General features: G+C 41.9%; 1 protein-coding gene across 1 annotated transcript; it reads left to right on the forward strand.

The window, feature by feature from the left end:
• The first annotated feature begins 609 nt into the window (after positions 1–609).
• LOC116895727 (melanoma antigen preferentially expressed in tumors-like) lies at positions 610–3,994 on the forward strand. The gene is made up of 3 exons (XM_032896907.1): positions 610–902; positions 2,120–2,704; positions 3,481–3,994. Exons 1-3 carry the CDS (start codon positions 613–615, stop codon positions 3,992–3,994), a joined length of 1,389 nt encoding a protein of 462 aa, XP_032752798.1. The 5' UTR covers positions 610–612.
• Positions 3,995–21,915: the final 17,921 nt, after the last annotated feature.

Genomic DNA, 21,915 nt, shown 5'->3' on the forward strand with positions numbered 1-21,915 from the left:
TTTTTTCTCTTTTTCGGAGCTGGGGACCGAATCCAGGGCCTTGCGCTTGCTAGGCAAGAGCTCTACCACTGAGCTAAATCCCCAACCCAAGATATAGTATTCTTAATTTGGGTTTATTTTGGATGCGATCTTTCTGCCTGTTGTATTAGATCAACTTGAAGCCCCATACCATCACTTTTGATGTGTATCTTTTGAAATTTTGATCTCTCTTCACCTGCCAGAAAGTATAGTTATGATGAATTGCTGGGGTTTCATTCCATCTCTTTTAATTGCAGTTATTTTTTATGGTTTAGTTTTTTTCTTCCATAAAAATGAAGACATTACTTTTATGTATGTTTACATTTCTACTTCTTGTTGTTTTATATTCTTTGCAGAGGAAATATTACAAAGTAGGTAACTACATAATATTGCCTTCTAACCCATTTCTGATTTCAAATGTCACTTTAACATGTTAATTATAATTTATATACTCATTAATGTCTATCCTGTGACAATAGCAGAGATGTCTAGAAGTCATGGTTTGACTCATACATTTACTCTATAGTTTTCTACATCGTTAGCACTGGGTCAAAACTGAACATTTTTTTGTCATCCTGATATAGGTTTGTAAAGATGGACCTCAAGGACCCAGCCTCACTGTTAGATCTTGCTATGCAGTGTCTACTCAAGAACGAGCCTATAATAATCCAATCACTTGAGGAGATCCCGAGAGAACTTCTCATCCCATTGTTCTGTGCTGCCTTCTTGGGTGGGCATAAGAAAACACTGACAGCACTCGTGAAGGTTTGGCCTTTTTTCTGTCTCCACATCGGAAAATTAAGATCACATGAAACACACAGTGCACTCTTAAAAGCCATGATTGATGGTCTTCAAGTTCTTCCTGCCCCAAACCCTGCTTCTCGGTAAGACTCTGTATAATGGTGACATGGTAAAACAACCACAGGTTAAACTTCAGGCTGTAGCAGCAGAGAAATAAGGCATACTAGAGACAGTTAATGGCGAGTGCCGACAGTTAATGGGGGGAGTATTTGTTCTAACTGTTGAGGTTTGGTTTTGTTTTAATTTTTTTCTTTTATTAAAATTAGATTCTTTTCATATCCTAATATGGCCTCCCCTCCCTCTATTCCTCCTAGTCTCTCCCCGCCTCCTTTCTCACTTTTTTGTCTCTTCTTAGAAAGCAAACAGAATTCTAAGGGAAAATAAAATAAAACTAACAAATCAGAATAGGACAGAACAAGCAAAGAGAAGGAAAAGAGCCGAGGAGGAGTCACAAAACAAAAGATACAGAAGCATAGACCCACTCTATTGCACAGTTAAGAAATCCATAAACACACAAAACTAAAAACCATAATACATATGCAAAGGACCTGTAGGGTAAAAAAGATGAAACATTGAATATATAAACAAAATTTAAAAATAGAAATAAAAAATTCCTGGCATAACATTATGAGACAAGGAGCCCCCAAAGGTGCCACTGAATTGGTTTCCTGTTATCCATCTACTGCTGAGCATCCAGTCTACCTTTGGATGTGGAGTAGTTTCCCCAGTGTGACTCCATTGGAAGAAATACAATTTTCCTTTGTAAATGGTTATCAATTGGATTTAACTTCTGGATAAGGGGTAGGATCATGTGTGTTCGGTTCTCCTTTCAGCTCTTGGGCCCCATCTGGTGCAGACCTGCAGGCCCTGTTCATACTGTCTCAGTCTCTGTGCGTTTAAATATGCAATGATTCTGTTGTTTTAGAGGGTCTGGTTTCCTTGGTGTCCTCTACCCTCTCTGACTCTTACACTCTTTCTGCTTTCTCAGTTGAAGTCATTTAAAAGAATACAGTGTCTTAGAGAGGTTTTAATTATGTAGAAGATGTGAGTGAGGATACAAATGTTTGGTTTACATGATGAATATATTACGTAGAAGATAAACTGAAATGGGTTAATAGTAATATAAAATACAGGACAGAAAATGCTATATGCTGTATTTTCATAGGAAATGCTTGCTACTGTTTGCTTTACAGAATGAAGAATGAGAGGGTTCCCCGCCCCCATATGTCATCATTAATGCTCTTGGATTATATTAAAATATGCTAACTCTCGTATGTGTTATCTCCTCTTTCCCCTACAGAGGCTCCAAACTGAAGATCCTGGATTTGAGGCAGGATGCTAACTGCAGAACCACGTGCTTTCCAATCAGGACCAAATCTCCTTTCTGTTTTCACTCTTGCTCTTACACTCAACTCTCTGCCCGTAAAAGAAAAGGAGAACATAGCACTGTAAATTTAGGAGCTGAGGTTCAGTTGTCCAGATATCCTACTGAATTACTAGTGGACATTTCCCTTGACGGTACCTTGAGAACAAGCACATTTTTGTCTTTGCTTCTGAGTAAAGTTGAACAGAGCTCCGGGGCCTTACACCTCTGCTGCCGTGATTTGCAAGTTGATAAACTGTCTGACTACAACAATACCCTGAAACTTCTGAATCTGTTGTGTATTGATCACCTGGCAGTTGATCAGGCTTCCTTGAATGATATCAATACCCTTTTGTCTCAGATGGTTCACCTGGACAGTCTTAGTTTGTCCAAAATCACCCTCACATCTCTGAATGCGAAGATATTCAAAAGTTTCCTCACACAACTTGAGCGAATGGACAACCTTCAGGAGCTAAACTTGTCTTTTTTCTGCCTAACAAATCGTCTACACAAATTGCTCAGGTAAGAATTGGAGGGGAGGTTCTGGGTTTCCTAGACACTCTGTTGTTCAGAAAGGAATGAAATTATTCTATAGCATTCCCAAGACACTTTGGGATCTGTTGTGATGAGAATGTCGGCAGTATCGCTAATGGAAATTAGAAACTGTCCAGTAGAGCACTTTATTTCTAATAAGGGAAAAGGTAGGTTTATCAAAATAAGTTGTATCCATTCATTTATTCAGCCAACCACACTCACACTTCACACCATACAGGGTCCAAAATAAATTAATGAAAAAGGCGTAGCCTTTCTCCAGCAATCTAGAGATGAACTGGCAGCGCAGTGGTGGAGGAAGTTAGGGAATTTATTCTGTCATGCTTACAGATGAACTCATCAAATGATCTCCAGTTCATAATGTCAGATCACTTTTGTTCATGTGTTATGCTCAAGAATTAGGCCTAGAATTTTGTGACTTAGAGACATGAATTTGGCTGTTATTTCTGACCTTATTCTACCAAAGAGTAGAATTGGTTCCCCATGGATTGTAAGTATTAGATAGGTTAATTTTTTTCACTTTCACATTACTGAGCATAACACTACTTTGTACATGTTCTGAAGATTACAAATCTGAGAGTGGAGAAGTACAGTTCTTAAAGCCATAAACCTATTAAGTGAATTAAAGTCCACGCTGTTGTTGCTGCAGCAATGTATGTGCAAAGTAGTTTGGTCTAGATTCGTAGCTACAGCTCTCCTCACCAATTCCTCATTCTTCAGCAGTGCTTCTCTGTTTTCTCCTACAGAGTCCTGCCACATGATCTGGATTATTTGAATTTGCCTTTTTGTGAGCTTTCTTACCGAGACTTCAGATATCTGTCCCAGTGTCCTCAGGCTGCCCACCTCAAGCTGCTGAATCTCAGTAACAACCCAATATCGTGGGAAGATTGTGAGCCTTTGCAAACGCTTATGGAGAATGTCTCTGGTACCCTGCAGCATCTAGAGATAAATCACTGTCTTATAACAGATTCTACAATATTTTCTCTTCTCCCTGCCCTCAGCCACTGTTCCCACCTCCGTGTGCTTAGTTTTGCTTCTAACCCCATTACAATGTCCATGCTCATGAGAGTCCTGGAAAACTTACTACCACTAATGGAGCTGAAATACGTGATTTACCCTATCCCTGTGCATTGCTATGAACGCTGGTATTTTCAGGGTACTTTAGACCGACAGAAGCTTGCTGATGTGCAGGTCCAGCTGAAGGCGATGCTACAGGCCGCACAGCGGGGTGACATGAACTGGATCACTTTTTCAGAGTGAATTGCACAGTCCAACCAATTTTCCACACTGATACGTGCCCTTTGAGCACTCAGTGTTCTTTCATGAATTCTACAGATTTCACATGTAAGATTCTTCTATTGTAGGAACTATAGTCAGGAAATATAGACATGCAACTGACCTTTATAAAGAATCACCCTAACTAAAAATGGAAGAGCTGAGAGTTCCTTTGAGTCTTTTGTCCATTGTCATTAATAACCTTCTTACTGACAAATATGATATGGATCAGCAGGTCATGATAGCTTATACCCATATCCTCACTGAGTTTTTTTTTAGGAACTTGACACCAACAGGGTCAATATAACTTTCCCTGGATGTATTTGGGAAGGCAAGATGATTATAGAAGCCAATACTTTTATCCCTTAAGTTGTATTAAACTTTCACATTTAAGGCTATCTTTAGTTTCTTACAGGAAATCTTCTGTATTTAACAGTGGGAAAAAGAATTTATAATCACTAACTATTGATGTCTTCAACTGTAAGTAGCTACCTCCTCTCCTTTCCTCAGACTGCAGTGCCTCAGTTCTTTATTTCATACTCATTGACCAAGGATCACTTTGGGATGTTATTATAGGCAGCAAGAATGAAAAGACAAGTTCCTGCCTCAAGCCACTCAGAGGCTGAATATTTCTCTGGCTTATCTGTTGTTAGTGCACCTAGAAAGTTGTTTCACACACTTAGACCCCAAGCTTTATCTTTCCAATTCTTGATACGTATTCTCTTCAATGCAAAGTCGACTTCATGATGTTGGATCTCTTCCACAGAATTCAAGGACTCAATGTTACCATGTTGGAGGGATTCTCTCACATCTCTTTGATGTCTCTCTTCTGTCATCATGCAAAATGCCTGCAATAATAGACTGGTAAGGAAAAGAACTTTGCTTCCTTGTTTTAGACTTTCACTAATGTTTTTTGACTACACTGCTCTGGGACTTTAGCAAGACAGAACATGATAAAGAACTTTGGCAGAGGGAGATCCTTTCAACAACTCATGAGGCCAGGGAGCAGAGAGGAGAAACCTGAGTCCTAACACATCCTTCAGGAGTTTGATTACACTGATTTGCAGCCTTCAACTAGTCTGCTATAAAGTTTCTATCAGCTACTCTGGAGCCATTCTTGAACTAGTCTGCTCACAACTTTCAACTGCCTGCCTTGGAACCATCAGCTTGAGACCAGTATGAACTGAGAAGGACATTTAGGAGCCCAGTCACAACACTGACTGCTATTCATTTAGGTGTTTACTTTACACATAGCCATTTTGTCTTACTGTACCATGTAGGTTTCCTAGTATACATTGTTCTCTTTGAATTCTTGCTGCTTCCTTTCTATTATAGTTGCTCTGTTCATTGTGCTTTATTTCAGCCAAATATGTATATTGAGTCCTAAATATTTGGTTAATCCAAAATGTTGTGTGCCATAAATTGAAATGCCACATAGTATATATAAATTGTGGTAAGAAACAAAGGATTAATGAATGATTGTAATGTTGATGTATTTATAAAGGTAACTAGCATACTAGGTTCCTTGGAAATTAGAATTTAGTTGTTAATCACATGTTGAAATGTTAACATTACTAACACTCAATAACTTAGTAACCAAACAACTGAAAATACACTTGTTCCTGCTCAGTGTTTTATTGTTGCAATAAAATGGACTGCGTTTTAAATACGTAGTAAGGAAGAAAAAGTGAACATGATGTGTTTACACTGTTTCTACTCTGAAAAGTTAACATTCTGGATTTCAGAGCAACTCAATAAAATCATTGTTAAAATTAATTGGATTTTAGGCCATTGGGATTGTGCAGAAAGAACAATTGCTAAATTTGAGTACTTGAATGCCATGGTGGAAAGTAAGGACCTATTTCTAAGGCTTGTTCTCCAACTTTCACATGCATTCCATGGGTTTGACGTGACTCAATACTCACACACACACACACACACACACAGACCACCACCCCACCACCACCACCACTACCACCACACATACACAATACATACATGATGTACATGATGCACACAGATATACACAAGTAATAATAAATTATAATTAAAAATAAACTGAATTTTATTCATAATACTCACTGAAATAATAAACAAGAACACCAGCAAAAATTAAGTTGCAAAGTAGTCAAAAACCATTCACATTAATTCTGGTTTAGGTAATAAGAAATTCCATTTTCTTGTTAGGAAGAAAAAATGATAAAACATAATTCATGTATAGTTTCTTTTATAACATGGCATTTAAACATTGACTAAAAATGTAAATTAATGACTTACTCATTTCCTATTATTTATATAGACTGTGAAAAGTATTAAAATGTCAGTATAATAAGTAATAGCTTTATATGGATTTCTTGTTATTAGATTACTTTTAGAATTTTATATTAAAAATGTTATTAAATAAAAATCCTGGAAGGGGGGACAAGAAAGTGGTAACATCTGGAATTAAATAAATAAAATAATTACTAATCCAAAAAGATGAAGTTCATTTTTTGTCTTTTGAGTTTACTCATTGCAATGTCACACTTAGCATGCACTCTCTGCACAGGAAAAGTTTTGTCACATAGCACTCACTCGTGTTGGAAGTAGTGGCAGAAGCATGGTGAATTAGTGACAGGCATTCTCAATCCAATCGTGAAGAGTAGAAAGGTTACAAACTTTGACCAGTCTTGAAGTCCAACCAAACAGACCCAGTTCAACTTGAAGATATGTGGTGTATTTTGTGGTGAAGCTTTTCTTCTATTTCTTTTTGAGGTGCTACTCTTTAGGTATAAGGGTATTTTCAGGATCATTCGTGCATTCCTTGAAGACAGTATATGTTTCAAGTGGAACTTTTCTATTATATCATCTTATATCAATTGACTTTGTAGATGGTTTAAGAAATTAGAATCCTGAAAAGAATTGTATGCTCTTAGAAAGTGGGGCTAATTATTTTTTACTTGACTATAATGAGTTTGAAAGAAAGTAAGAAGGGGTATTTGAGAGAGTTTGGATGGAGAAAAATATAGGGGGAAATGTAATTGCTGTGGGGTATCCACCAGAAAAGACTGTCCAGACATGGGTATAAACCAATAGAAAGTCTTTAATGTCCTCTGTCAATGGGCAAAGAGACATCTTGTAAGTGATGTTGTTCTTATTTATGTTCTTCCTAGCTTGATGCCTGGCCTAGTGTCCAAAGCTGTTTTATGCCTAGAACATAAAAAAATTAAGTCAAGTCCAGGTAGTGCACTGCAGGATGTGGAAGACAGATAGATACTTGCATTCTGCCGTGCTAAGCCCTGTAGGCAAGTGGAGATGCCCTCGGACCTGTCCTCCATACACGGCGCCAGCAGGCCATAGACACACAGAGCCTCACCTGCTACCACACGGTGAAGTGCTGTAGGAAGAGCACATACAGAGACCCTTGGCCATATGACACATACAGACCTGCCCTCTGGTGCATGGCACAGGTAGGCTGTAGATACCCCCTGAAGATGTTACCCAGGAGCTTGCCAGTCCCGTAGCTAACCTGCAGCAAGAGCCACCACAATGTGACTATGTGGTGGACAGATGAGAGAGAGAGAAGTAGAGCAGCGTGAGCATTATGAAGAAGAGAGAGGGAACTGGAGAATCGGGTTAGAGAGGAGTAGCCTTTGTGAGTGGCCAGGCCTGCCACCTGGAGTCATAGTGAGGTCCCAGCCAGAGATGCCTCTGAGAGCCATATCTAGGGTGAGACTATACACCATCAGGAGTTGGTATTGATGTTTATGGTTGGTATTACTGCTAGAGAACTTGGGAACGTCTGCGGACAGGGAAGCTGGTTATGACCATATGGATGTTCCAGGGCTGTTCTCTCTCTCTCTCTCTCTCTCTCTCTCTCTCTCTCTCTCTCTCTCTCTCACACACACACACACACACACACACACACATTGGCTGAGGTGCTCCGGAGAACTGGCCTTATGTCTCACTGGCAGCAGCACCCTGGAAAGCAGGTCCTGTGCCTCACCTATGCAGCATAGTGGAGCTGACTCTAGTAAGGGATGTGGATGTGCCAGACTTGTTGGCAGGAGGGTGAGAGAGCTGGCCCTGCCATTCATCTGCAATGAGGCGGCATGAGTGCAGGGGTGATGCCCTTCCCCCTCCTCCTTTGCCACCTATGGTAGTTAAGGGAGCTGACCACAAGGTCATAAGAGTAGAAGAGCTAGCCCTACTCCCTAGCCTGGACAACGGAGTGGAACTGGACCTGATAGTGCCAAAAGGCATGGTGAGCCAGCTTAGAGGGTGTGAGAACGGAACAGCTGGCCCACTTCCACACAGGATCCTGCACTCGGGAAAGTAGGCCTCACACTTTGATTGGGCAGTTCAGTGCTGACTCTGGAGGCTTGTGTGGGAATGAGCAGGGTCCCAAGAGCTTGAGAGCAGGACAGCTGACCTTGCCTCCTGCCAATGGCAGCATTGGGTGGCCTAGCCAGAGCAGTGCTGGAAAGATTGCCCTTGTGATGCAGATAAGGGAGACCAGCGTGCTGACCAGTTCAGCTACCTCCCAGGCCCAGATGCAGGGTTCTGAATGGTCCCACCACAGCATCTATATCATCTGCGAACAGCTGGGGTGAGTAAAAGGATCAGTCCTGCTCTTCCAAAGCTCCAGAATCCCCATGGCCTAGGACAACAACAGGATAACTGGCAGGAGTCTCATTGAGGATCCAATATAGATGGCATCACAGAAGAGAGAGATCTCAAACCAGGCCAGTGGCTCATTGCAATGAACCTTTGCAAGTGAAGATGTGTGGTCCGATGGGTATACTGTGGGACACATGGTAGCATACTACAGCTTCCACGATGATGTGTTTTCTATGTGCGTGTGTGCGTGTGTGTGCGTGTGTGTGCGTGTGTGAGCATGTGTGTGTGTGTGTGTGTGTGTGTGTGTGTGTGTGTGAGTGTGTGTGTATTACTTTGGAGGAAAGGTTGCAAGGGTGAAGGGTGGATGTAAGAGGATGGAGAGATGAGTGGGACTGGAGTCCATGATGTGAAACTCACAAAGAATCAATAAAAAGATTTTTAAAATTAGCCGGTCTATGCTCAGGATCCCAGTGTATCCCTGAACCCTTTTTAGGGTTAGCTTTTAAGCACAAAACCTATGCCCTGGATGGACATATTTCAGTTAACAAGAACAGTTATCCAGAAGGCAATGTAAGTACATGTAGAGACTTTCCCAGAACTATGGACTTTGATGGATTAAACCTTTGTTTTTGTTTTGGCTGGTGGTGCTGTCTACATGCTGAGTTTTGTGGCCTGAAATGTACATCCAACATGGAGTCAGTTGTGCTAAGTTATAGGGTCCCACTAAGGTTTGAGGCCCTGTTACATTCCCCACATATCTTAGTGAACATGGACTCATCCTGCTCTAAAGAAGTGTAGTTGATCCTAAGGAGCATTAATTTTGTTGGACATAATGGGTCATATATTTTAAGATGCAGAGCCCTGTCAATAATCGAATTAGAATAAGAATTAAAGGTCCAGCCAATGCTGATAGCAGAGTAGCTAGCATGGGTGCCAAGAAAACCGAGACTGGTATCAATTTTATATTTATGTCTTTGTCTCTTTCTCTTTTTTAGATTTTCCCCAACTATGGCAAGCTTTTCTTTTATTACTCATGATCAATTAGCATATAAACAACAGGTTTCTCCCAAAGCTGCACACAAATTTCTTTAGCATTTTTGTAAAGTTATCTGTTGTTTTAATTCAAAAATGTAAGCTTTTAGTATCTCGAGGTCCTGATCAACCTGTAAGGGCAGGAAGTGGGAGGGCCCATGGCCTGATAAAACCTTAATGGGTCCATGACTTTTATTTTCTTGACATGTGTATGATAGAGTCATGTATTCCAGCACCTTCACAGTCATAAAAGTGGAGAGAATCACAAAGTAGAGTATTTTCTAGGTTGGTTGCAGAGCCCCATGGCTACCTGCTTAACCCAAATGGTACCACTGGATTCAAACAAGGGGAAACTAGTGATGAACTCACAGGTCAGCTGGGTCTCTCTGAGTCCAATTAATTGCCTGTATGGAGAACAAGAAATCCTGTAGCGACTTGAGAAAGGAATGGTTAGAGAGTTCCACTAACTTCTGGTCTCCAAGCTTGGAAACAGTTGGGGAGATCTTCTAAATATGATATCATAAGGGGTGAATCCTCCTTATACAGGGTGCAGTAGGTCCAACACTTCACTGGATTCTAATGGGAGTTTGGTTCAAGTTTCTTTGAGCATCCTGTTTATTCTTTCTAGTCGCACAGAACTCTGAGGTGTATACTATATATGCACCATGAAGTTTTCAATCTAAGTCTAAAACTTCAACTATTAATTGAGAGATTTTAGATATGAAAGCCAGGCCTTTGTCAGACTTCATTATTGGGAGCAGTCTAAATCGAGGGACTAGTACCTAGAGGAGCTTTTGAGCATTTTCAGTCCTGGAGGGAGAAAAATTTTACCTATCCAGAAAACTAAAAAGTAGCAGGCACTTTTATCCTCCATGGCAAGCTTATTATTTGGACCCTTTCCTGCATGAAGGTTTTCTGTTTTGAATTTATTTGAGCATGAAACTGGCATCAAGATGAGATATCCCACACGATGCTGTCCAGTTAATGTATAACATACCTTGGTTTGAGCAGCTCAGAAAGATTTGTGGACCCTATATGAGTAGTCTTGTGAAGGTCAGTTACCAGAGTCCTGTCAGCTGTTTCTGGGAGAATGATATTTTCCTCTTGTGTCCTTCACCAACCTGTGGGTTTAAGGTGTCCATATCTTCTCTACCACAGGGTCTCAGGCAGCACAAGGTCAAGGTATATCATCAGAATATCAATAGGTCCCACTGGTCTGAGGACCATTTTTCAGACTGCCACTTCAATGTCCCAGCATTTGAGTACAGCAGTTTGTAGGGGGAGCCAAGTAGACTCTAGGAATGCCAAGATCTTTTTCTTAGTTTTTAATGTTCTTCCTCCCATTCCCATGGTGAAAAACTCTCTTTCTTTATATATCGTACCATGGACACACAATAGTAAAATCATACCAACTTTTAGGGTATATGGTGGAAGAATTTTCTTTCCCCCATTTTAAAGCTTTGGTCAGATCAATTTTGTTTTTTGGGCTGAGGAACCTGTCTTGGGCCCAAATCTTTGTGGATAAAGTAAGCACTGCAGCTCTCATACACCTGGTTTCATCTTTTACCTTGTGACAGTCATGGATGAGCATCTGCAGGTCATCATCAGGCAAGAGGGTAGCAATATTAATAGTGGAGAGTTTCTCCAACTAGATTCTAGGGTAGGCCAAGAGTAGGCTATGATACGAGATTAAACAATCATTAGACAGCTATTGTTCTGGTGCCACTTAAAGCGGGGCTTCAGACACATGGTGGGGTCCTATGAGTATAAGACTCTGACTCAGCTCTTTGGACCAATCCAAGCTGCCCAGAGCAGCCTGCTATTCCAAGGGGACCTCCATTCTCCTCCCTCATCTCCCCCTACCTCCACCAGACTTGAGAATCCTGAACCACAGGTTAGCTTCCCCTTTCCACATACTCCCCTGTCAGCTGAGCCCTCTGGGGCCAAGCCAAGCTGCCTTGAGCAACCCGTTATCCCAAGGGGAACTCCATTCTCCTACTACTTTTCGTCCACCTTCATCTGCCTCCTGAATCACACAGGTAAGCTTCACTTTCCCCACCCATCTTTCCTGCTGGCAGAGTCCTCTTGGCCAAGCTAAGCTTCCTTGAGTAGCCTGCTAGCCCAGGGAGACCTCCATTCTCTTTCGGCCTCTCTTAGCCCACCTTCATTAAACCGGAGGCTCCTGAACCATACAAAACTGCAGGTCCAGAGACTCCTGACACAACACATCCAGGAAATCTGGGATACCGTGAAAAGACCTAACCTAAGCATGATAGCAGTAGAAGAAGATTGAGTACCAGCACCAAGTCCCAGAAAATAGTCTCAAAAAATCTTAAGAGAAAACATACCGAACCTAAAGAAAGAGATGCCTATAATCATACAAGAAGTTTATAGAACACCAATTAGACTGGTCTCAGAAAGGAAAATCCTCCAGACACACAATAATGAAAACACAAAATCTAGAGAACAAAGAAAGAATATTAAAAGCATCAAGGCCAGCAAGGGAAAAGGCCAGGTAACATACACAGGCAGACCTATCAGAATTCCACCCAAGTTCTCAACAGAGACTCCAAAAGCTAAAAGTGCCTGGTAAGATATTTTGCAACCTATAAAAAACCATAGGTGTCAACCTAGACTAATATATCCAGCAAAACTCTCCATCACCATACCTGGATAAATAACAAGATATTTCAAGATGATCTAGATTACTATTTCTAGCAAAATTCTCCAACATCATATATAGATAAAACAAGATATTTTAAGACCAGTCCCTATCCAAACTATATCCATCCACAAATCCAAGCAAATGGACCCAAGAAGAAAGCAGGAAGTTAAACACCAACAACTCAATAACCCAATAAAAAATGGCACAGGAGTGTTCCTCTTTCTCTACATCCACATCAGCATCTAATGTCACCAGAGTTTTTGATCTTAGGCATTCTCACTGGTGTGAGGTAGAACCTCAGGGTTGTTTTGATTTGCATTTCCCTAATGACTAAGGATGTTGAACATTTCTTTCGGTGCTTCTCAGCCATTTGATATTTCTCAATTGAGAATTCTTGTTTAGCTCTGTACCCCATTTTAGTAGGGTTTTTTAGTTCTCTGGAGTCTACCTTCTTGAGTTGTATATATTGATTATTATCCCTGTGTCTGATGTAGGATTGGTAAAGACCTTTTCCCAAAGTGCTGATTGACATTTTGTCCTAATGACAGTGACAAATGCTTTCTCAGCATCTCACAAGATGATCATATGTTTTTTCTTTGAGTTTGTTTATATAGTGAATTACATTGATGGATTTCCATAAATTGAACCATCCCTGCACCCCTGATTTAACTTTGGTACCGGGTATCTGTTAGGGCCAATGTTAGGGCTTAAATCTCAGCTCACTCCCGGACAGAGCACACCAAGCCAACATGGTTCCACGTGTTGAGGTTTAATGAGAGAAGAAGAGTAGAAGAGAGGAAAGGCCAGCCTTGGGCACATGGAGGAAAGGGCGTATGGGGAGAGAAGGGACAGGGACAAAGAGGGCACAAGTGCAGAGGAGAGTAAGAGTAAGAGAGGGAGGAGGGCCCAAGCAGCCCCTTATATAGTCAGGCATACCTGGCTGTTGCCAGGCAACTGTGGGGTGGAGCATACCTGGCTATTGACAGGCAGCTGTGGGAGTGGAGCTTAGACAGAATACCAACATTCCCCCATTTTGGTTTAATTAAAAAAGAAAAATCAGAAAGGCGATGGTGGAGTAGGAACAGGGTCCTTGTGATCTCTGACTAGTTCTTGCTTGCTTTGGGACAATGTGTCTCCGGGGAACTTAGAAAAATTAGTATGGAATGTTTGTCCAGTCTTAGAATTGGCTATTTCAATGTTGTCCAGGGTCTGTGGAACCATCTGAGGCTAGGTCAGAAGGAACAGGTCCAAAAGAGTCATCTGTGTCTGTGAGAAGAGATTGGAACATATGGAGGTTACTTCTCTGGAGCTGTCCTGGGTTTAGTAAGCACCTGGACTTGACAAGATATATATAGATATAGATATAGATATAGATATAGACATAGACATAGACATAGACATAGACATAGACATAGACATAGATATAGACATAGACATAGACATAGACATAGATATAGATATAGATATAGATGGTAGAGAATAACATTAAGCGTGTTTGGGAAAAATGAAAAGATTTTTTTTCTTTTTCTTAGATGTACATTTGAAACCCAGAGGAATCCCACCCTTTGGAATAGATAGTAAGTGGGAACTGTAGACAGACGTACTTATCTGGGTGGAGTCTATTTGGTCCATAAGAGGTAGGTCTGAGGGGTTTTCCTGTAGCTCATAAGTTTACAAAAGAGATAATAACATGAGTTAACAACATGAAAATTCTTTAAGATAAGCTTTTGTGGAGCAGAAGGAAAAATTTGTCCTAAAGAATGTGTCCTGGATGTCTAAAAGAGTTTGCCACAACAAAAGGACAGATAGAGAAAGCAGTTTCCAGTTTCTATTTAGAAAGTCTGTTTGGCAACAGAGGGAGAACTCCCAGACGCAGGGGTCTACCTGAGAAGCTGGTAAAGGAAGCAACATGTCCGTGTTAGTAGGTAGGCTGGTTAGAAGCAGAGTAGTTGCAGGCAGGCTTGAGTTTGGGCAAATGGTTGAAGCAAAATAGATGCTCCCAACTTAGCTGGAAGATTCCTTCCCAATAAGGGGACGGGACAGGGCATGTTGGCACTACCAAAAAAGAATGGGTGAGAGGTACTAAAAATGCAGCTAAATGGTGGGGTTTGGTGAGGAAGGTTAGGTTACCCCCTACCCCAACAATGGGGAAATGGGAGAGAGATGTGGGTCCCCAAAACTCCATCAGAACTGAATAAGTGTCCCCAGTGTCCAAGAGGAAGGAGATGGGCTGCCCACCTACCATGATGTTTACCCAGGGCTCTGCTAGTGATGAAAGTGGCCAGGTCCAGGGAGCTCAGGCCCCTTCAGGCTTCCATAGCCAAGCCCAGGAGATCTACTGGAGGGTTATCTGGAGTGATGTTCCTCTGTCCTGTGCAACATGAGGGCAACCGGCAGCCCATTGTCCCTCGTGATGGCATCTAGGACATAGCCCCTTGACTTGCGGCAGTTAGGGAAAGCCTTCACCATGACCTTGTTGATCACATCTGCAGCAGGAACCCGGTGGTCTCTTAGCCTTAGAACACCATGAGTTCGGGGCAGTGGCTGGGACTGGTTGGACAGTCATTGGCAGCATATGGTACTTTTGCCTGTTAGCCTTCTCATCACTTCCATGGCACACCTTAAAGGCCAGCGCCAAAACTTCTGCCTGTGGAGTTAGGGTTCCCCTCTGTAGCCTTTTAAATTTGTCTTTTAAGTTGGGATAGCTCTGGAAAAAGAAATAGGTTATCAGAAGTTGCTTACCTTCTGAATTTTCAGGGTTCAGATTAGTGTATTGTAATAAAGCCTCTGTGAGGCATTCTAAAATGTGGGATAGGTTTTCTTGTTTTTCCTGGATGACTTCCTGTAGTTTTTCAAAATTGACAGGTTTTAAGACTGTCCTGCTCCGAAACTCGCCGGCATTCCTCCGGAAGTAATTTATTACTAAGGATCATATGTATGTCATGGAAAGTCAAGCTATAAGACTGGGTAATGTACTGGAACTCTTTAATAAAGATGGATGAGTTAGAGGTGTAGGAACCCAGTCTGCTTTCTATTTGAGAAAGTTCATTCAGCGAAAAAGGTACATGTACACTGACCAGCCCATCTACACTGCCTACCCCTCTCAACAGAAGGACCAGTGCTGGGTCAGGCATCTCTGGCAATGAGGGGTTTGGGGGTTTGGCTATGGTCTTGGAGTGAGTAAGAGGAGGGGTGAAAGTGGGTGTCAGTGTAGGGAAATTGGAGCATCCTGCAGCTGGCACAGGAGGGGAGGTGTCTGGAGAGGTCGATCGAGGAGACTCTGGGGTAACCTGGTGAGGAGAAACTGAGGCGGTGGCTTGGGATTTTGGAAGTATGGAAACAGGCCTGTGGTGAAGAGGAGGCGGTTCATTAGCTGGGTCAAGAGTAGTACTGTTATCTGGTGCCTGTTTCATAGCTAAGAGGAGTTGGGTGGGGCTACAAGAGGAACACAGAGAGGGATTAGAGCAAAGATATATGCATGTTTGGACATAAAGAATCTCTTTCCATTTACTAGACTGCTGGCAGTAATTGTGAGGATCCTGTAAAATTGAGGAATTTAGCGTGCTGTTATGTGGACATTTTGAACCATTATCTAATGAATGTTGGGTCTAAACATTACTGCAAGGGTCTATCAGTTTTGATGTCATCCTAATGGTGAATTTGGGGGTATGTTTGAAGACCACAAATAGCTCATTTAGGGAAGTCACCAATTAATTTGCACCGGCATCCCAGGAGGAACTAATGGTAATGGAAGTACTCTGCCAGGCCAGGTGTCTGAGTCATCACTTAAACTCCTGGAGGCTGTAAATGATGGGTTCCGGACCCGACAGAAAGCATTCCTACCCAGGCCTGGGATTTTGTGTCTGCTACAAGAGCCCAGAGTGAGAGGGGAGCAAAGAACCGCTTTTGAGGGAAACTCCGCCCAAAGACCGAGGTCCTATCAAGTATGTTAGCTAAGGAAATTACTGTAATCTCAGAAAAGCTGGCCAGGCTTTATCTGGGAAATTGGGGTCCTCCTTGCCAACTAGAATAGACCTACCAATCTGCTGGTGTTTGTGTGGAAGTTGTAGCTGCAGTCTGGTAGCAGGAAAAGTGGAAATGTGGTTGGGAGGGCCTGTCTAAGCGACAAGAGCTGGCACCACGTGGTGAACCACAGAGGGCAGAAGTTCACAAAGAAGTATGAATGTGAGTTAGCTGAAGCAGAAACTCACGTGGTGGAAGCCTTGAGTTCCACAGCAGCCAGCACGTGGTGGTGGTGGTCGGATGGCATAGATGACATAGCAGAGGCAGCAGCTGCAATTGGATTAGGGTGGTGCACGCACGGAAGCAGTGGTGGATGTAAAGGCAAGACACGATGGCGGGATGCACGAAGCAGTGGTGGATATAAAGGCAAGACACAACGGCGGGATGCACGGTGTGGGTAGCATGGGGCAGCAGGGCATGTCTCCATTCCTCCTTGCCACAGGCTGCATGAGAGTAGCCCAAGCCAAGCGACTGCGGGCTGGGGGCCAGCGGGTGCTAAGGTGGGAGTGGTGGGTGCGTGCAGAAACAGTGACCGTCTCCGACACAGCCCAGTGTGCACAAGAGGCTCATACCGAGCAACCAAGACTGATGTGGGTACAGGCGGCACTGCAGCAGGGCATGAGGCTCCATCCCTCTCCACCGCAGCACCTTGTGACAACGGGGCCCGTGGCAAGCAACCAGGAGTCGCAGGAAGATCAAAAACCGTATGAGCCACCACTGTTGGTATGTAAATCTCAGCTTGTGTCCAGATAGAACACACCAAACCAACATGGTTCCACATGGAAAGGTTTAATGAGAAAAGAAGAGTAGGAGAGGGGATAAGTAAAGGAGGCTGGCCATGGGCACATGGAGGGAAGGGGGTATGGAGAAAGAAGGGACAGGGAAGAGGTAAGAGAGAATAGCGAGAGCTTAGAGCGAGAAGCGAGGAGCGAAGCGTAGAGCCCGAGCGAGAGAGAGGAGAGAGAGAGAGAGAGAGAGAGGAGAGAGGAGAGGGGAGGGAGGGAGGGAGAGAGAGAGAGGGAGGGAGAGAGAGAGAGAGGAGGGGTTAAGTTAACAGCCCCTCTTTATAGTCAGGCAACTGGGGGCAGAGCATACCTGGCTGTTCAGGTAGCTGTAGAATTGGAGCTTAGACAGAATACCAACAGTATCTGACTAGAAACTTTCAATTTCATACAAATTTCAACACCCCTTCATGGTAAAAGTCTGTCTTGGAAACACCAGGAATTCAAGGCCCATATCTAAACATAGTAAAAGCAATATACAGCAAACCAGTAACCAACATCAAACTAAATGGAGAGAAACTTGAAGCAATCCCACTAAAATCAGGGACTAGACAAGGCTGCCCACTCTCTCCCTACTTATTCAATATAGTTCTTGAAGTCCTAGCCAGAGCAATCAGACAACAAAAGGAGATCAAAGGGATACAGATTGGAAAAGAAGAAGTCAAAATATGACTATTTGCAGATGATATGATAGTATACTTAAGCGACCCCAAAAGTTCCACCAGAGAACTCCTACACCTAATAAACAACTTCAGAAAAGTGGCTGGATGTAAAATTAACTCAAACAAATCAGTAACCTTCCTCTATTCAAAGGATAAATGTTCTGAGATAGAAATTAGGGAAATGACACCCTTCACAATAGTCACAAATAACATAAAATACCTCGGTGTGACTCTAACCAAGTAAGTGAAAAATCTGTATGACAAGAACTTTAAGTCCCTGAAGAAAGAAATTGAGGAAGATCTCAGAAGATAGAAAGATCTCCCATGCTCATGGATAGGTGGGATTAACATAATAAATGACCATCTTACCAAAAACAATCTACAGATTCAATGCAATCCCTATCAAAATCCCAACACACAATTCTTTACAGACATAGAAAGATCAGTTCTCAACTTCATATGGAAAGACAAAATTCCAATGCACTTCTTCATAGAATTAGAAAGAGAAATTTGCAAATTCTTCTAAAACAACACAAAACCCAGGATAGCGAAAACTTCTCAACAATAAAAGAACTTCTGGGGAAATCACCACCCCTGACTTCAAACTGTACTATAAAGCAATAGTGATGAAAAAACCTCATGGGTATTGGTACAGAAACAGGCAGGTAGATAAATGGAATAGAATTGAAGACCCAGAAGTAAACGCACACACCTATGGTCACTTGATCTTTGACAAAGAAGCCAAAAACATATAGTGAAAAAAAAAAACATCTTCAATAAATGATGCTAGTATAACTGCTAGTCTCTCTCTCTCTCTCTCTCTCTCTATATATATATATATATATATATATATATACATATATATAATAGATACATATTTATCACCTTGCACAAAGCTAAAATCTAAGTGGATCAAGAACTTCAATATAAAATCGGATACACTAAATCTAGTAGAAGGGAAATTTGGAAAGAGCCTCGAACACATTGGCACGGGGGAAATTTAATGAACAGAACGCCAATGGTTCAGGTTCTAAGATCATCAAGTGCTAAATGAAATCTCATGAAATTGAAAAGCTTCTGTAAGGCAAAAGATACCACATCATCAATGGGACAAATTGGCAACATACACACTGGGGGAAACATCTTCTCTAACTTACATTCAATAAAGAGGTAATAGTCAAAGTATATAAATTACTCAAGAATCTAACCTCCAAAAAAACCAAATAAACCAATTTAAAAAATGGGGTACAGAGCTAAACAGAGAATTCACAGCAGAAGACTCTCCAATGGCAGAGAAGCACATAGAAAAACATTCAATGTCCTTAGTCATCAGAGAAATGCAAATCAAAACGACCCTGAGATCCCACCTCACACCAGTGAGAATGGCTAAGATCAAAAACTCAGGTGACAGCAAATGCTGTCGAGGATGTGGAGAAAGAGGAACACTCCTCCATTGTTGATGGGATTGCAGACTGGTACAACCATTCTGGAAATCAGTCTAGAGGTTCCTCAGAAAATTGGACATTGAACTACCTGAGGACCCAGCTATACCTCTCTTAGGCATATATACCTGAAAGATGCCCCACCATACTCCAAAATCATATGCTCAACATAGCAGTCTTTTTCGTAATGGCCAGAAGCTGGAAAGAACCCAGATATCCCACAACAGAAGAGTGGATAAAAAAATATGTGGTTCACTTACACATTGGAATACTATTCAGCGATTAAAAATGAGGTTATCATGAATTTTGCAGGCAAATGAATGGAACTAGGAAATATCCTGAGTGAAGTAACTCAGACCACAAAAGATATGCATGGTGTGTACTCACTGATAAGTGGATATTAGCCAAAATGTACAGAACACCTAGGACACAACCTACAGACCATAAGAAGTGTAACAAGCAGAAAGGCTTGATGCTTCAATCCCACTTAGAAGGAAGAAGGAAATAATCACAGGAGGCAAAGGGAGGGTCCTGGGTGAGAGAGTGGAGGGAAAAAGGAAAGGGATAACAGAATCAGGTATGCAGAGGAGGAATAGGAGAGAAGCCCAGAGGGCCAGGAAAATGAATGGAAATAAGCAGTTTTCAGGGGTGTGAGGTGGTGGGATCCTCTAGAAAGTACCAGAGACTCTGGAGGTGAGAGATTCTCAGGACTCAGTGGGGTGATCTTAGCCAAAATGCCCAACACTGGGGAGAGGGAACTTGAAGAATACACTTCCAGTAGATAGACAGGGCCTAAAGTGAAGGGACTGGATTACTAACACAGAGTCAAAATTTCTGACTCAGAATTGTTCCTTTATTAAAGAACTGCAAGCACAAAAATGGAGAAGAGACTGAAGGAAAGGTATTCCAATGACTGGTCCAACTTGTGATCCATCTCATTGGGGGGGGTGGTCACTAAGACCTGACACTATTATGGATGCTCTCTTGTGCTTATAGACAGGAGCCTAGCATGGCTGTCCTCTGAGAGGCCCTGCCAGCAGCTGACTGAGACAGACACAAATACACCCAAGCCTTGGACTGAAGTTGAGGATGGATGAATTAGGGGTAGGTTTGAAGAAGCTGAAGCGAAGATAGACTCCAATAGGAAGACCAGAAATCTCACCTAACCCAGACCCCAGGGAGCTCCCAGAGATGGAGCCACCAGCCAGGAGCATACAGGGGCTGGGCCTTGGCCCCTGACAGATATATAGCAGCAGGCTGCCTGGTGTGGCCTCAGTGGGAGATGTGCTTAATCCTCAAGAGACTTGAAGCCCCAGGGAATGGTGGTACTGCTGTGGGAAGTGCCCTTTCAGAGGCAAGGGAGAGGAGAAATGGGATGAGGAACTGTGGGAAGGGGGATGGGGGAACCAACTGGAATGTAAATAAATAAAATAATTAAAATAAAAATTAAATGGCTATGAACTACTATGTGTGATTAATTCAATGAAGGCACTATGGCTTCTTTCAATCCTCTTTTCTACACCTGTTCTGGGTAAAGCTAGCTGATAATGTTTTATGAACATTCAAGTAGCTCTTAGAGTGACATGACAAGGAATAAAGGCCAGAGTTCTTAAGTCTGAACAATGTTACTGTTAACCATTATTAAGCAAATGATGTTTGTGCTACTGCATACACAGATGGTCCTTTGCTTTGCAAAACTTCTTAGTTTCCCAACCTGCTCTTTCCTCCTGAGTCTTAACCTCTTACCTGTAACTCTTTATATAAAAGCTGATCATAATCCCATGCAAGTTATAAGCATTATGAAACGTAATGATAGCCAGTTCTTCAGCAGGTACTTAGACTGTCAGTGAAACCACATTCTTCAATAATCATAAACTTCCTTTGCTTTTAAAAAACATTTTAACCTGTCTGGCTGCTGACAGGAATTTTAATTTATCTGAATGCATAGTAGAATTAGCCTGTAAATAATGAGATACCGACACAGCTATCACGGACTCCAAAGTTCACTGGGATCTTGGTAATGAACTGAGTTCTGAATTCATAAAAGACTTTTAGGATTGTGATTATAAAAAAAAAACTAAGAGAAAGAAACACATAGATATGTTGGGAAATCTTAAGTATTGGCTACTATGTGGGTTACTTCCCATTCTATTCCTTATCAGTATAGTGTGGCAAATTTAACCTCAAATACTTAATTGTAGAGTCAGTGGATACAGGTATATCAATTAGAATAAGAAGATTATATAGGGTTCTGTCATAAGTTAAGCCCTCATGCTCTTCCTGTGGCTCTACTTGTACTATAGATTCCTGAAAATTCTTGAAATGTTATTCAAAATTTTTTCACACATCTTAAAACTTAGCGGATTCTACAACCTGAAACTGAACAGATATGAAAAATTGCTTCTGGTCCCCTATCTATCATTCTACTCACTATGCCAAACATAGTTGAACCATAACATTGGGTCAGTTAAATTGCCCCTCTCATACACCCCATCTACCACAGGGCCTCACAAGTGTAACTGGATCCAGAATTCTACTTAAAGAACCCTCAACCCCACTTTCTTAGCCAATGTTTATTCAACCACCACTGATGGGCCCTGGCACTGCATGTATCCTGGTCCAGAACTATAGATAGAGACCTATGAGCCAAATCCCTTCCTACTCACTTGGTCATCTGTCAGTCATCCCATTTACCTCACTA

This window comes from Rattus rattus, chromosome 3 (assembly GCF_011064425.1).
Source record: "Rattus rattus isolate New Zealand chromosome 3, Rrattus_CSIRO_v1, whole genome shotgun sequence".
Taxonomy (NCBI): Eukaryota; Metazoa; Chordata; class Mammalia; order Rodentia; family Muridae; genus Rattus; species Rattus rattus.

What these genes read in the sequence shown, in the direction of transcription:
- LOC116895727 (XM_032896907.1), top strand. Translation starts at nt 613, where the DNA reads ATGGACCTCAAGGACCCAGCCTCACTGTTAGATCTTGCTATGCAGTGT. An exon ending in GCCCCAAACCCTGCTTCTCG is followed by an intron (nt 903 to 2,119) that starts GTAAGACTCTGT and finishes TTTCCCCTACAG; the next exon opens with AGGCTCCAAACTGAAGATCC. An exon ending in CGTCTACACAAATTGCTCAG is followed by an intron (nt 2,705 to 3,480) that starts GTAAGAATTGGA and finishes TTTCTCCTACAG; the next exon opens with AGTCCTGCCACATGATCTGG.